Source organism: Ictalurus punctatus, chromosome 9, assembly GCF_001660625.3.
Source record: "Ictalurus punctatus breed USDA103 chromosome 9, Coco_2.0, whole genome shotgun sequence".
In the NCBI taxonomy this organism is placed as follows: Eukaryota; Metazoa; Chordata; class Actinopteri; order Siluriformes; family Ictaluridae; genus Ictalurus; species Ictalurus punctatus.
In genome coordinates this window covers 8,131,753-8,147,063 of record NC_030424.2, presented here as the reverse complement: position 1 = coordinate 8,147,063, position 15,311 = coordinate 8,131,753, and the positions used below count along the sequence as shown (strand labels likewise).

At 38.9% G+C, this 15,311-nt stretch overlaps 1 protein-coding gene across 3 annotated transcripts; it reads left to right on the top strand.

Moving 5' to 3' along the window:
* Positions 1-547: 547 nt before the first annotated feature.
* g2e3 (G2/M-phase specific E3 ubiquitin protein ligase) lies at positions 548-14,214 on the top strand. 3 transcript variants are annotated; one of them, XM_053682826.1, is made up of 14 exons: positions 549-1,092; positions 2,106-2,203; positions 3,380-3,481; positions 3,638-3,762; positions 4,701-4,863; positions 4,959-5,065; positions 5,175-5,291; positions 5,582-5,706; positions 6,147-6,255; positions 6,421-6,719; positions 7,243-7,424; positions 7,518-7,690; positions 11,293-11,504; positions 11,710-14,214. In XM_053682826.1, the coding sequence occupies exons 1-14, from the start codon at positions 1,038-1,040 to the stop codon at positions 11,955-11,957; spliced, it is 2,115 nt and encodes a 704-aa protein (XP_053538801.1). In that variant the 5' UTR covers positions 549-1,037; the 3' UTR covers positions 11,958-14,214. The 3 variants fall into 3 exon arrangements, with proteins under 3 accessions (XP_017330801.1, XP_053538801.1, XP_017330800.1); XM_017475311.3 differs by lacking the exon at positions 549-1,092 and adding an exon at positions 1,147-2,011; XM_017475312.3 differs by lacking the exon at positions 11,293-11,504 and having other exon boundaries at positions 548-1,092; positions 11,710-11,922.
* The last annotated feature ends 1,097 nt before the right edge of the window (positions 14,215-15,311 follow it).

Sequence of the window (15,311 nt, the reverse complement as noted above, 5' to 3'; positions counted from 1 at the left end):
CTCAATTTAAAATTTGAACTCGTCAACCTGGGGCAGTTTTTCAACCCCGTTTATAGAGTGACGTAAAACCAACATGGCTGCGCACATCATCAGAAATAAACAAAGTACACTTCTTAACTTTAAACGAGTTATGTTGTATATAAAAGTATTTTCTTTAAATCAATCAACGGACAGACATATTCGGTTGTTAAATCTAAAACACTGACTATACAGTTCACTGTTTGATTTGACGAGGAAACTATACATGGCTCATCACAGTTTGCTGGTTAGCTTGTTGCTAACAAAACATGAACATGGAGGCGTCCATGTTTTTTCCCCCAACTTAGTATGTGTTATGCACAGAGGTCTAAAATGACGTCCAAATGTAGTATTACGCTTATCTGGCAATAGTCGGCGTCTTCTCTAAAATAACGTTTTACTTTTAAAAACATTAATATAAACACTACTACACCAGGACTTTTGTTGTTAATGACTATTTGACCCGGAAGCGAAAGTTGTGACAAGTCTTTTCATGGAATGTTTCTGTTTGAATTTAACCAATCAGAAGAGTGTGTGGGCGGGGTTTTTGTCTAAGCAGAGGGATATTCAAAAATTCAGTGACAATAGTCTGCAGTATCGCTGAAAGAACAATATTTCACTTTTAAAACATATTTTATATTCGATTTCTATGGGTCAGATGAAATTTATAAAGTTTTAACTCAGCATTCGCTCGCGTTCTTGACGTTTAATAACTTCAGAAAGCTAACGAAGCTAAACTATCGTTTTCACAGACGAAAACACTTCGCACGCGACGCGTCTCGAGCGTTTAAGCAGCTAGTATTTGTATACATGACGTTATGAGTTCAGCAGTCAGCCTTGGTTAGTTCTCTTTGTTAGTAGGAGAGATGTAGCCAAATAATGGTAGTTTACTTTTCATTCTAGAGAAACGCGAAAGTTGTTGTGAAGTAACGTTAACTCAATTTACTCGTAGACTTGGCGTCTGGTTTTATACTGCACTACAAACAACAGTATTACTAGCTAACGGTAATAATCTCACAATGAAGCCGAAGACGAAGAGACGTGCTGTTGAACAAGTTGACTCCGGCAGCGAAAGTATGTTTTATTTGTTTGTGTGTGTGTGTGTGTGTGTGTGTGTGTGTGTGTGTGTGATTATTATACATGTAGTAAAAGTTAAGCAAAGTACGCAGAGTTTCCAGTGGAACAGGACGTTTTGGACAAAAGACCTTCATCAGTTGTTCAATCACCTGGTTTCACTTCCTACACCTTCAGCTTGCTCAGTTGATTCTGTCCGAAATATCCTGTTTCTCCAGCAACTTTTCATACCTCGCTTATCTTTTACAATATTTATCCGTCACCTTTTAACGTTAAAGACTACGAAGCAGTCGAGATCTACAGCTGGGGGCTGTACAGTGAAGCTGGTTTAAGTTGGTGGCTAGCCAGGTAAGTTTCAGTTTATTTCGTGCCAACCCTGGCATCTAGGTACCATGGAAGTGGCTCGGCGTTTCCAGGTGTTCATCACCATAATAACATCCTCTCCGGGGCATGTGATGTTCTGGGTAAGAGAACTCAAACCCATCTCGGACCAATCAGCTGTGAGCAATGCGACATAAATGACGCAACTAATTCAACTCCCTCAGCGCAAACCTGAAGAAGAAGAGCACTTCACAGAGAAGCATTCAATTCAAACAATTTATATTAAATAAAATATGTTGGTTATAAGTTTTCGATCCGTTTATTCTCATTGTGAGTCTATAAAAGTAAAATTACGCATTTATACAATCAGCAATGTTCCCGAGCTTTGGCAGCCGCAGCGGGATTGCTTTCTGCGGTTAGAGGAGGTTTAAAGTCCGCATATTTCTGCAAAATAACCTGCTTGTTCCTCAGGATGTACGCTATTGGCTGTTCGGTGCCGACGTCACACCTTTACGTGCACGCGCTCGTGGATTAATCATAGTTTAAGGATCAACGCCTGATTGAATTGGATTGGTTTTGTTAACTCGAAACTAATCCTGTAACGCTTGAGTTTTTTCAACTAGCTTCATGGTACAGGCCCTCGATGTTTCAAACGTTTTAACGACCAAACTTTTGTATTTTGTGTTTTATAGTCTGTGAGCTTTGCAAGCGTTGTGATGATTGCCCTGACAAATACGGAGAGAAGATCACACTTGAGGAACCCAAGCTCACTGTGCACTATTTTTGTTTGGTAAGGAACAGTGAGTGTTTACTTAGTGTTTAAAAAAGATCATGTGTATTGGCTTTGTTGGACTAATCTTCTGTAGGACTGTCAGAGAGCCAGAGTTGGGCAGGGCAGTGGGGGTTCTGTGGTTAAAGGCTCTAGGTCAGTGGTCACCAACCCTCTTCCTTAAGATCTACCTTCCTGCTGGTTTAATCTCCAACCAAAATGTAACACACCTGTTTTAGGTGATCGAGAACTTCTTAAAGCAATAATTTGATGGTCTGGTGGGCACGATTATGGTTGGAGCTGAAGGCTGCACCCGAAATCTCATACTATGACAGTACCTACTGCGTTCGATTCAGTATCTACAGCTCGGCCATTGATACAGTGTGTAATGATTGGTATATGTGTGTAGTATGAACACAACATGAACATACTACATCTGCCATGTTGGCATTGTCAGAGTCAACGCGTGTCCTACAGTGTCCACTGGATCCATACTGCAGAATTGAGGCAGAAGCAGTAGGTCATCCGGGTATTCTTCGCTTACTGTTTTATGAATACTGTGAATTCGGACATACCACTTCATTGGTGTACTGTTTTTGGCCTAGTGCGTAGTAGGGCTAATTGGCATATTCATCTTCAGGAAGCTAGATCTCCAGGAACAGAATTGGTGACCACTGCTCTAGGTTATTGTCAGAAGGTTGGGGGATCAAACTCCAGCACCACCAAACTGTCGCTTGCCACTGTTGGGCCCTTGAGGAAGGCCCTTAACACTATCTGCAGGGGTGCCATTTCATGGCTGACCCTGTGCTCTGACCCCAGCTTCATAACGAGCTGCAATATGCTAATCTCACTGTACTGTAATGCAGTAATTCAATTCAATCCTTGTCCTGGGGACCCACTTCTCTGCGCATTTTGTGTCTCCTGTTTTTTTTTTTGTTTGTTTTTTTAAACACACCTGATACACATCATCAGCACATTAGAAGAGAACTTGATGAACTGAGTGGAGTGTGTCAGATATGCGAGGTATACAAAATGTGCTGTGGGTCCCAAGGATCAGGATTCAAAACCACTGCTATAATGTATATGTGACAAATAATGGCAGTTTCTTCTTGGCTCCTTGAGCAGTGCAATGATATGCTTGGATTGTATAAAAGCGTCAGCCTCACGAGTAAATATAAACCATTAATCATGTTGCAGCTGATGTCCAGTGGAATATTCCAGAGAGGAAAGGAACATGAAGGCATTCATGGGTTTCTGGTGGATGACATCAAAAAGGAGGCCTGTAGATCTTCAAGGCTGGTAAATTGATACTCTTGACACAAGTATTTTCTTTATTCGCCATTTTAAGCGTAACAAGGCTTCTGGCCATTTATTATGTGTTTGGATATTAGATGATGGTTGTTTTACAGTGCATGTGTTTGTGAACAAGACATTACTGATTTTCTTTTAATGCAGCGGTGTACAGTCTGTAAAAAGATGGGTGCTTCAGTTGGATGTGCCATCAAAAGCTGTAGACAGATGGTCCACCTGCCTTGTGGAATAAAACAGGAGTTTATTTTCCAGTTCACTGATTTGTTTCCGTAAGTAGCTTTAACTTGGGCTGCATTTATATACACAGAGTATAAGACTCAAACAATATTTTTCTAATTGAATGTGTCAGCTAGGGAAAAGGTTTAGTCAGTCTAAATATCCATATCTTTGTGGATCAATCTTGGAAAGCAGTTCTCTTGATAAAAGTGCATGAATACTGTTGTTAGTGTTTCCCCAAATCATTTTTCTGATAGCCTAAACAAGATGAACAGGTTACAGGGGATTACATTACATATCTTCATACAGACAAGTATTGAATAAGTGTATTCTGACTTATGTAATTTGGCTCACATGAACCTGCAAAAATTGAATTGGTTCTGAGAACTCTACAACCAAGTGTTTTCACACTGGAGCAGTATTACCTAGAATTTACACTGTGATGTGTTATGTACGAGTATGCTGACCATCATCAAATTCCATATCTTGGTCATCAACAACTCCTCTTAAATCCGTTCCCTTTTAGCATTTATCTGAAAGCTACAGTTGAATATATCACCTGCAAAACAGATGAACAGCCTGCAATTCATTACAAAAAACACACTATAGTTCCAAATCATATATACATATTCACCCCTGTTGCTGTAAATCTCAGGCATCGGCTTTTGGAAAGAGACATGGTTACATGTCAAATGATCAATAAACTCATGTTTTTAAACTGCTGCTTTTGCATCATAGGGCAGCATAAAACACTTGGAAGAAAGTGCATTCTTCCTTATACATGAGCTCACAGATACCCATGACTGGCAAAGTGTCATATGTATTCTATTTTAAAAAAATATATATATATATATATATATATATTTTTTTTTTTTTTTTTTTTTATTCTAATGTTAATGTTGTAATATTGCTTAATGATTTGTGTGTGTGAATGCTTGTCTAAATATAATGAAGGGATTTAAACATGTTCTGTATTATTTTTCTGTGTCAGATCTTTTTGTAGAAAGCATTGCCCCACTCAGATCTGCTCTTCCAGCCCTACTCTGCCTTTGTCCTGCTCCATCTGCTTGGAGCCCATCGAGCCTGTTCTCTCCTACACTGTGCTCAAGTGCCCTGCATGTCATGGAAGCTGGTTTCATAGGGCTTGTGTTCAGGTAAATCGACCGGAATATTTAAATTCTCACACATTTTATGCTTATTCTACCACTGCTGGGGAGTTTCTGTTCCTGAGCTGTTTTACATTCCACAGAATCAGGCACACAGTGCTGCCCTGTATTTCTTCAGATGTACGCTATGTAATAACTCGGACCAGTTCCAGCAAGAAATGCTCAGAATGGGAATACACATACCTGAAAGGTATACAGTTTCTTTATTCAGCCATATAAGCTATACACATTTGTAAACATTAGACCATCGACAAATTGTCTTTACCTCTCATGGAACAAAATTCGTTTCTGTCTTTTAGAGATGCATCCTGGGAGTTAGAAGAGAATGCTTATGGAGAGCTGTTACAGGTGTACCAACACTGTGATGCCATTAAATGTTCCTGCGAAAAAGGCCGTAGTTACAGTGCACAGTCAGGGTAAGCAAATGCACTGTAGCATTCTGTAAGTCAATTTTTATTATTTTTCTGTTTTCGAGATAAACCTGCAGCAACAGAATGTTTATCAGCAGTTTCTATAATGAAGAAACTTGGAACAAAGCTTTTCCATGTTAAAACTACTAGATAAGACTTTTTTAATATATAATTTTAGGATTATGTCCGTGGTAAAAACTACAGTTTATGAACTTAAGTGCGTGGTTAAATTACTCACAATATAGCTATTCAGTAAAATAAATGCCTTTTCTGAAATTGTCCTTTTGGTTTAATAGGTTTTTTGAGATCGTTCGTTGTACGTTTTGTGGCTCCCGTGGAACCCACCGAAAATGTTCTTTTCTCAAGCTTTATGAGACCAACTGGAGTTGTGATGATTGCAAAACTGCTGTTGAGGGAACAGGTGAGCTAAACCAAACTATCACAGTCTTACTGTGCTTTAAAGATCTATCCATCAACGTGCTATCTTTTCCCCCTCACACGAGGGTAATTGGTGATTCTAATGACATATTTGTTTCAGCTTTATGGTATTTAACAATCTAAAAAAGGGATGTCCAATTTTATCAGGGAAGAGCTGCAGGTTTTCATTCCAGTCAAGCAGGGGTCACACCTTATTCCACCTTTCTAATCAGTTGATTAGACTCAACTTTCAACTCAAGGCTTTCAGTAGACTCAGGCATGGTTTCTGCTTGGTTAGAATGAAAAACTGCATGCACCACCGGCCCTTTCTGGATAAAATTGAACACACTGATCTAAAACTTTGCCAGCACCCAACCTAGCATTGGGTGATTTGTCATGGCTCGGCTTAACAATTATTTTCCAACTGCCTTGGGTTTGTAACAGTGTCCCCATTGCCAAACCATGTTAAATCACCGCTGGCAGAGAGGCAAGAGAAGAAAAGACTGATTAAAAGATGCCTCTCCAGTATTAGCTCATCATTCATCCCTAAAAGGTAGGAGTAAAGCATTATGGCAGCGCTTTGTCTGATCTGGTGTGTTCGTTCAGAGTTGTTTGCTCAATATCTCAATAAATGCCCATATTTACACAGAAACAAATAAATACATTGTTTTGCAGAAAGGATTGCAGGTTTCAAAGCGATTTTGTTGGTTCATATCAGGTTCCATATGGACGCAAGTCCCTCAGAGATCTTAATGGATCTGGCCACTCAGATATCAACGCAGCAGACCACAGCTGTGCTGGTGATAAAGGATGAGGTGGTTGAAGCTGCCCTTCAGGCTGTGAGGCAGAGTGACTTCAGCCCCTGCCACACACTGTCTGTGAGTTTCAGCAGAGACGTACAGAGCCAAAAGGTGGGCACACAGCGCCGCTTCCTCAGACTCCTCCTGCAGAAACTACGGAGTTCGAGTGTCTTTGAAGGACCTGACCAGGCTAAAAACCTGGCTCTCAGCTCACAAGGCATGAGAACTTAATGACCACATTGAATATAAATGGCATGCTACATTATCCATTTATGATACAGTTATGGCATTTTTGACTTGTGTTGGTTTAGAACTGAATGCAAACGTGTAAGATTGAATAAGCATGTGGTGCAAAATATTAACTATAATAATTATCAGCTATCATGTTAACAGAAAGAAAAGAAAATGTGCATACAGGTAGCCATAACTGTATATTACCTGTAAGATGTCAAGAAAACTACATTATAATAATACATTTTCTATGTAGATTCATCATTTTTTTTAAAAGCACTGGAAAAATAAATGCCAAAATACTGATTAGGGGCTATGTTTTGATTATGATTTGCTTATTTTACTGTAGGTCTCAAGGTTCACTTTTGATTCTAGTTTCATGATTAACGATTGCTATGCTGTATTTCAGCTTTTTATGTAAGTTGTGCTCTAAGTGGTCTGTAAACTGTTCCAGGCACCAAACAGATAACTGTATTAAATAGAAACGATTTGCTTTTTAATGTGTGCAGCTCTGAGAGATGATCTGTATTTCGAGATTGGCAGTCTGCTGGCTCTCTCTCTGGTCCATGGAGGCCCTCCTGTGGCCTTTTTCTCACGTGCACTGTACTACAGCCTATTTCATTACCCCACTGATTACAAGTTCACTGCTGAAGACCTGGGAGATGTCACACTAACGCACGCAGTCAAAAAAGTGAGTATTACAATGTAAGCCTTATAGACCTATGACCTTAGAGGCAATATAAATATTTTGTCATGCTATCTTAAAACTAAACTAATGTTTCAGATAGCAAAGTCAAGCTCTTTGCCGGTGTTGAGGAGAGTGGTGCGGTCCATGATGGACTATTTGCAAGTAGCAGGCTGCTGGCGAGAGATCACTAAACTGTCTGACAAAAACCTACTGCTGGAGGACATTCTAAACTTTTACTTCGTCATAAGAATGCAGGTGCCTCTTCAAAGGTTGGTTCCTCAAACAGCAAAACTTATAGTGGGTATAAAAATCTACACACCCCTGTTAAAATGGCAGGTTTTTGCATTGTAAAAAAAAAAAAAAAAAAAAATGAAACCAAGATAAATCATGTCAGATATTTTTCCACCTTTAATGTGATGGTAGAAAGCATCAAAATTTAAGTGAAAAACAAATAGAAACATTTTAGGGGGGTTGGGGAATAGAATACTTTTTGCATGAGTTTACACACACTTAAAATAATACTTTGTTAAAGTACCGTTTGCTTGAAAATGCAGCAGCCAATCCTTACAATCTTGATTTGGCTATTTTAGTCCACTCTTCTGTGCAAAAATGCTCCAGATCTATCAAATCGCGAGGGGATTTCCTGTACACAGCCCTCTTTAAGTCCATTCTAAAGGTTTTTGATAGGATTTAGATCTTGGCTCTGACTGGGCCATTCCAAAACATCATCTTAAGCCAGTCCTTTGTTGACTTAGATTTGTCCTATGAGCTGTTCTTGTGCCAGAAGGTGAACTTTATCTTCATCTTCAACTGTCTAACAGAGGCCTGCAACTTTGGTGCCAAAATAGTAATGGTATTTGGAGCAATCCATGATTCCCTCTGTCTTGACTAGAGCCCCAGTCTCAGCTAAAGAGAAGAAGCCTCATGGCATGAGCCTCATTGCCACCAACATGCTTCATAGTGGGCATGGTGGTAGCTGTCTTGATCTTGTTCCAAACATATCTTTTAGAATTATGCTCAAAAAGTTCTACCTTGGCCTCATCAGATCATACACAACACATTTTGCCACATGGTTTGGGCTTAGGTGCGTGTGTGTTTGTTTTTTTGTTTGTTTGGTCCCCCAAGAAAGTCTTTCATTAAGCCACACTACCCTATAACCAAGACATGTAAAGAATATGAGAGATTGTTGTCATATGCAGGGAGCGACCAGTACTTGCTTGATTCTGCAACTCCCTTGACTGTTGCTGTAGGTCTCCTGGCAGTCCCCCTGATAAGATTTCTTCTTGTCTTTTTGTCAATTTTGGAGAGGCATCCTGTTCTTGGTAATATTGTTGTGGTGTCCTATTTTCTCCACTGGTTGATGATGGACTTCAGTGTTCTATGGTGCATGTAATGATTTGGAAATTCTTTTGTTCTCCTCTACTGATCAATAACATTCAGCACTGAGATCCAACGCATGCTTTGTAAGCTCTTTGTGGATGTTGGCTTCAGAAGTGAGATTAAACCAAGATGATGTCAAGAAAATCCTAGATAAACAGCTGATCTTTATTTGGGGTAAATCGGAATCATCTCGTTGATGATGGCTGCATTCTAATTACTTTTGAATGTTTGAATGTGATTGGTTCATTCTGAGCAGTCACTTGCCTAATTGTAAAAAGGTATGCACGCTTGTGCAATGCAACCTTTTGTTTTTTCTTAAACATTTCTATTTGTTTTTCACTTAAGTTGTTGGTTGCTATATCACATTAAACGTGGAAAAAGATCTGACATCATTTCGCTATTTCTCTCATTTTTTATATCACAAAAACCTGCAACTTTAACATGGGTGTGTAGAGTTTTTACATCCACTGTACATGAATATACATGGGTGTAGGAATCAGTAGCACTGATGTGGGACAAGCAGATTGTTTCAAGCATTTAAAAAAAAAAATCATCATTTGTAGTTGGGAAAGTCTGTTCTGTTAGGTGGTGATAATGGGATGTATCTGAAACGTAAGAAATGCCCCCTGCTAAAGCTGTATTATGAGCTGCGCGGGGGGGGGCATATATTTCAGGTTTCAGATGCCCATTCATTTAAGCTAATGAATATATGTCTGCCCCGTATAAGTTTATCTATATTATACAAGAGTAGAATATAAATACCAGTGCAATATGGAACAGTATGTTCATTGGCCACACACACACACAAACGAAGGATGAAGAACAGGGTACAAGGTGCTTGAAGTAATTGAATTTGGTGTTTTGAAATTTAAGTACTGGAAAACCTTGAAAATAGCCATTTTCTCTCTAGTAGTGCTTAAAAAGTGCTTGAATTATAAAGACAATAAATTACTTAATCACTTTAAATAACAGTAAAGTGTTTGTATTCGTGTTCTATCAAGAATAATTTTTTCACTCAATATGACTCCTACCACTATTCACTCACTCATTTTCACAGAAACAGCTCCCGTCCATTTCTCAGGCCCCTTTAGTGGCGTTTTTTCCACTGAAAAAGCACCTAGCATCAAATCTAGCGACTTTTTGGACAAACCTTAGCTACTTTCCATAGAATGAAGTGCCAATACTGCCCTGTGAGGCCAAGGTCCTGCTTTCCCCCCGCAGGTACACCTCTCTGCGGCTACTCTGTTCAGTGAGGGGTAGAGTGAGGGGGGTGCAGCACATTTAGTGTGAGAGAAAAAATGAGGCAGATATTTTGTCACTTCTAACTTTCTGAATGATTGTTTAACATGTAAATATAGACAAAATCGCAGCACAGCCTTGTTTTGTGTATGGTGATTTTGTCAGACGATGTTGTGGTTATAAATCAGGATTTTAGCAATGCAGAGCAGCAGCTTTGAAGTGGCTGTTGGTTAACATGTAGTCTTAATGGGCCACATTTCAGTCACAGAAAAATATGTAAATGAGAACAGCTTTATTGGGAATTCCACTGTATTAAAATACAGTATGTGAGCACAGAGAGTAGGAGAGAAGAAAATAGATGTAAAGAGCTGACACTAGGCAGAATGCAAATATGCTAATTAGAGATGTTTAGCGACTTTCCATTGAATGTTGTTGGCAGCAGTGCTCCTGTCACTCGCCTGGAGTGTACTGACGTTATGGTGAAGATGAAGCAATGTCTAGGAAATGCAAATTTAGTCCAGCATGGCTGGAAAAGGCATCATATGCAAATTGTTTGTTTTATTATAATATATATAAGAATATATGACATCTCTTGTATAGTCCTTGAAAACAAAAAAATTTGTGCTTGAAAGTCCTGGAGTTTCTTTATAAAGCATCTGTACGAATCCTGGAAGAAGCAGGTACACGTCAGCTCATAGGGTTAGCCTCCGGAGGACATTGTTTAAATGTTACTAAATAAACTTTCTCTGGACGATATGGCGAATACTTTAATACTTCAGTCCGTACAGGATTTCATGGAGTTGGTTTGTGACTGTTGCAGCCAAAAATGCTGTTTCTGTCATCTGTACCGTTCATTTCCATAACTGTTCTTAATGGTATTTGTAATGCTTGTATGTGTGTGTGTAACACATGTTACCTGATTTGTGCAAGTCAACAACCATCTATCTCTTTTGTGTTGAAAATTCTTTTTGGTGTGATGGTGTGATAATTATAACCCAGGACAACAGACAGGGTTAAAGCCACTTCTTGGACACTGAGACTAAAGATTAACAAGATTAGTTTGTATTTGTTTAAAATAAACTTTAAGCTATTAATTTTGGCAGTGAAATGTGTAATTCTGTTGGGCACTATAGACTCGTAGGCACGGATACAATGCAATAGGAGGAAAAACAGCAAAGTATATATTGTTGATTCTCTGTAATAATTAGTTGTTGTTGTTTTTTTTTTTGCTTTTTTGGTTGGTGTTTTGTAGATTTCGCGAGGGCCTTAGAACTTTAGGTGTGTTTGATCGAGTCCAGGCATGTCCAGAGGCCTTCTGCTCAATTTTTTGTGGCCCAGAAGAAAGGATGACTTCTGACGCCATATTTTCACTTTTCACTGCTTGTTTTTCTGAGGATGAAGAACAGAAAGCAAAAGAATATGCAACAATGGCTTTCTGGAAGCAATACATACATGAGTGTGAAGGTTTGCATTTTTATGTTTTTCACCTTCTTTAATTAGCGCATAATTGGGCTTAAAGAATCTGGTCACCAGCAATATAACCCGAGTTAATTTTTTATTGATTGTTCATTGTGGTCATTTGTGTATTATTAACAAAGGTAATATTACAGTAAATTATTAATGTCTTTACACTATTGCAAATTACAATAGTCTCCTCCTTTTATTCCAGATGGAAGATGTGCTGCATCACTAGAGGACATTCTTATATTTGCCACTGGTATCGATGTGGTCCCTGCCATGAGCTTTGACCCTCCTCCTTCATTATCGTTCTTTGTGCCCCTGGAACCATCCTTTGCCTTTCCACAAAGTCACACTGAAACAAACCACCTCATTCTACCTCTGCTTTCCTCTTATGAGCTCTTCAAGAAGCATTTGGAATATGCTGTATGTCAGATTTCTGTGATGCAGGGCATGTGAACTCACCTTTGAACATTTATGGCTGAGGTGAAATGTACAGCTTTCCTTATACGTCTCCAATGGTGCTTATAATCTAAATATGTGTAAAAGGAAATGGTTAACCAGGACATGCACTATATGGCCAAAAGTTTGTGGACACTCGACCATAACACTCGTGCTTTTTCAACATCCCATTCAAAATGTGGTCTCCCCTTTGCTGTTATAATAACCACCACTCTTCTGGGAAGGCTTTCCACTACATTTTGGAACGTGGTTGAAGGGATGTGCTCATTCATCCACAAGAGTATTAGTGAGGTCAGGCACTGAATATTAGATGAGGAGGGCTGAGGTGCAGTCAGGTTCCAGTTCATCCCAAAGGTGTTCAGTGGGGTTGAGTTTAGTACTCTGTGCAGGCTGCTCGAGTTCATCCACACCAATCTTGCCAAACCATGTCCTCATGGACCTCACTTGATGCACAGGGGAATTGTCATGCTGGAACATGTTTGGGCCTCTTAGTTCCAGTGAAGGGAAATCGTAATGCTACCTGTACAGGTGTACTTCCAACTTTTATGGCAACAGTTTGGGGAAGGCACACCTATGGGTGTGTTGGGCAGGTGTCCAAAAACTTTTGGTCATAGTGTTTATATTTTGTTAGATTATGAATAGTACAGTTGCTCCTTCTGTATATACATCCCATTGGAAAATGCTGGTGATGTTTTAATCTATTTCCCCAGTCAAATAATGGGAATATCCCTAGTGTCATTATTTACACAAACAGGATTATTTCTTATTCATTGCTAATGATTAGAGGTGAGCTTGTAATCATGAGTCTCAGACATTGTAAAAGAAACAAGTGGAGAACTTTTCTCATTATCTGTTCATTTGTTTTGTTATCCGTACTTGCATTCTACTGAATGGTAACCCATTTCTTTAGGCCTTTTTCTCTTAAGCAACACCTGAATTCAGCTTCTGTCAGCATTTAATAATTGGTATGGAATATGGGGGTATAGTACAGGCATTAAAGCTTTTGAGACTGACATGGTGATCAGTTAAAGCAGAACTGTGAAGGCTTAAAGGATTTAAAAAGTAATCTGATTTAACATTTTTTTCCTTAATAGAAATGTATTTAATCCTTTCGCAACAGCAATTTTTTTGTTACCCACCAGACTGAATTCATGTAGAGGATCTAAGGTGAATGTTAGCTACATCATTGTTGTAAACACCTGCATGACAACATGCTTGATCACATTTCCATAGTTGTGTATGTGCTGTGAATAGTGAGAAGGTATGGGATGGTGTGCTTCTGCCTGGTGTGAAAGAGCTTGATGCTTAAAGACGTGTTCTTACTCAGTTCTTTTGTTTTCTATAAATAGGTGGTCAAGTAGGTCAAGTGCAAGAATGAAATGTGTTCTCTGAAATGAAAATGTGTAGTTCTTATACACTGCATCATTGCGAGATGCATTCATTGTGTTGGCTTATTTTATTTTTGTCTTCTTTCTTTTCTAAGTTCTTAAGGCTTTCCACTATATTCTATAGAAATGGCATGTGTTGAGGTAGCCTTCACTTTCCTTCGTGTCTTTTCCTAAAGAGTTAACTTGTCTTTGCTCTTACATACTCTATGATACAATACTTGAGTGGTTCTGGTTCTAAGGTCTAAGGCGAGTCAGCCTTCTGTTTCACCTGTAGCAAACCAAGGCAAATAAAAGACTCGGTTTCAGTAACCACTTAATCTTGGGCAGGGTTGCTGTGAATCTGGGGTTTGTCCTGGGAAAACTGGCTGTGAGGCAGAGAATATCCCGAATATTTTGGAGGGGATAATGTACACACAGTTTCATTTACTCCTTCATTTCAATCACCTTCACATGTTCTTTGGAAGTAGGAGGAAAATTAAAAACCTTGAGGAAACCCACACAGGTGCGGGAAGAACATGAGAAAATCCACACAGTGACACAAACTCAAGATCGGCCCAGGACCCTGGAGCTGCCGCACGCTGCAAAAAAAAAAAAAAATTGTATACTGTTTATACATCAGTTTTAACGGAGCCAACTGATTCATGGGTAGCATAAATAAAACATTCACAAATGTGCTGGAAATGTTTGTAGATGTTTAGGTGTACTTTTTGATACTCAGGTATATGGTGTTTTCTGTTTTTCTTTAGTCTGTTGTTTTGCCTGAAATAATTAACTAATAATTAATAATTATGATATTCTGGCTTTTCTTTTTGTCATGAAAATGTTATGCATGCCATTTATTTATTAAAGACTTCCAGTTCTTCTGTTCTCAGTGTCTTACTAAAGGCATGCTTTCCATTATCAGAAAGATGTCCAATGTACTTATTAACAAAGCTAATTAATTGTTAATTGAGGCAATCATTTTTTTGTGTGTTTTTTATTATTATTATTATTATTATTATTATTATTATTATATGTGCCCTTCATGGAAAGAGAAGTTGTTGCAGAGAAGCAGCGTGTATGCTTTGGTGGACCTCAGGGTTATGTCAACATTGCTAACTGGATCTAAGGTGAGAAATCGGACAAAGAGCATTCCTAAAGACTGCATTCCTGAAGTGTGCCCAGTCTGGATTACAATTACTGGGATCCACCCTGGAGTCAGGCCTGGGGGTGAAATCCACAGGTGAACACCTGTGACCAGGCCACACATATAACGCAGTTGGTGCTCAACTGGAAATTGTGATGTGAAGCCATATTTTGGGTTCACTGCCTGCAATATGAAGGTTGGGGATCAGGTACAATGCTCATTGGGTAGCAGGCAAGTGGTGGATTTTTTTCCTGACTGGATTGTTGGATAAATCATAATTCTGGGTGTTCATCATTTTATGCTTTAAAATGGTCAGATGTCTTTCACAATGGAATATAAAAGCATGAACATTGAGCAACTATTTGCAATTGTTTACACACATTTCTCAATGCTGAATACATATTTTTTTTAAAAAAAAAAAAAACTTCACACAGTTCATCAACATGCAGATAATCAACTGATTCTACCAGATCACTAGTTGGTGAGGCATTCTCTAATCACGAACACTCCCTCATTCATAACAATGAACTGAAAAACACATCAGTTAGAATTACAAGAATGACATTTAAAAAGACATAGCTGCAAGCAGCAATTAAGGGGGTCAAACACTTTCTGGCCCCACCCCTTAGCAACCGAGAAAAAACAGAACAGGACCATCAGACCTTGTTCACAAGGAGATGTACTAAATTTTAAAGGGAAAAGATTGAGACATTGCCTCACTTCTTTTCAATAGCCCCTCCAAAGTTGCAAATAAAATCAAATCTTGTTTCTTACCTTTAGCTCTTGCTGCTTAATATATAGAGTCTGGCCTCGCAATGCTGTCTTCCCACATTTCAT

What these genes read in the sequence shown, in the direction of transcription:
- g2e3 (XM_053682826.1), top strand. Translation starts at nt 1,038, where the DNA reads ATGAAGCCGAAGACGAAGAGACGTGCTGTTGAACAAGTTGACTCCGGC. An exon ending in CCTGTAGATCTTCAAGGCTG is followed by an intron (nt 3,482 to 3,637) that starts GTAAATTGATAC and finishes CTTTTAATGCAG; the next exon opens with CGGTGTACAGTCTGTAAAAA. An exon ending in TCATCATTCATCCCTAAAAG is followed by an intron (nt 6,256 to 6,420) that starts GTAGGAGTAAAG and finishes GGTTCATATCAG; the next exon opens with GTTCCATATGGACGCAAGTC.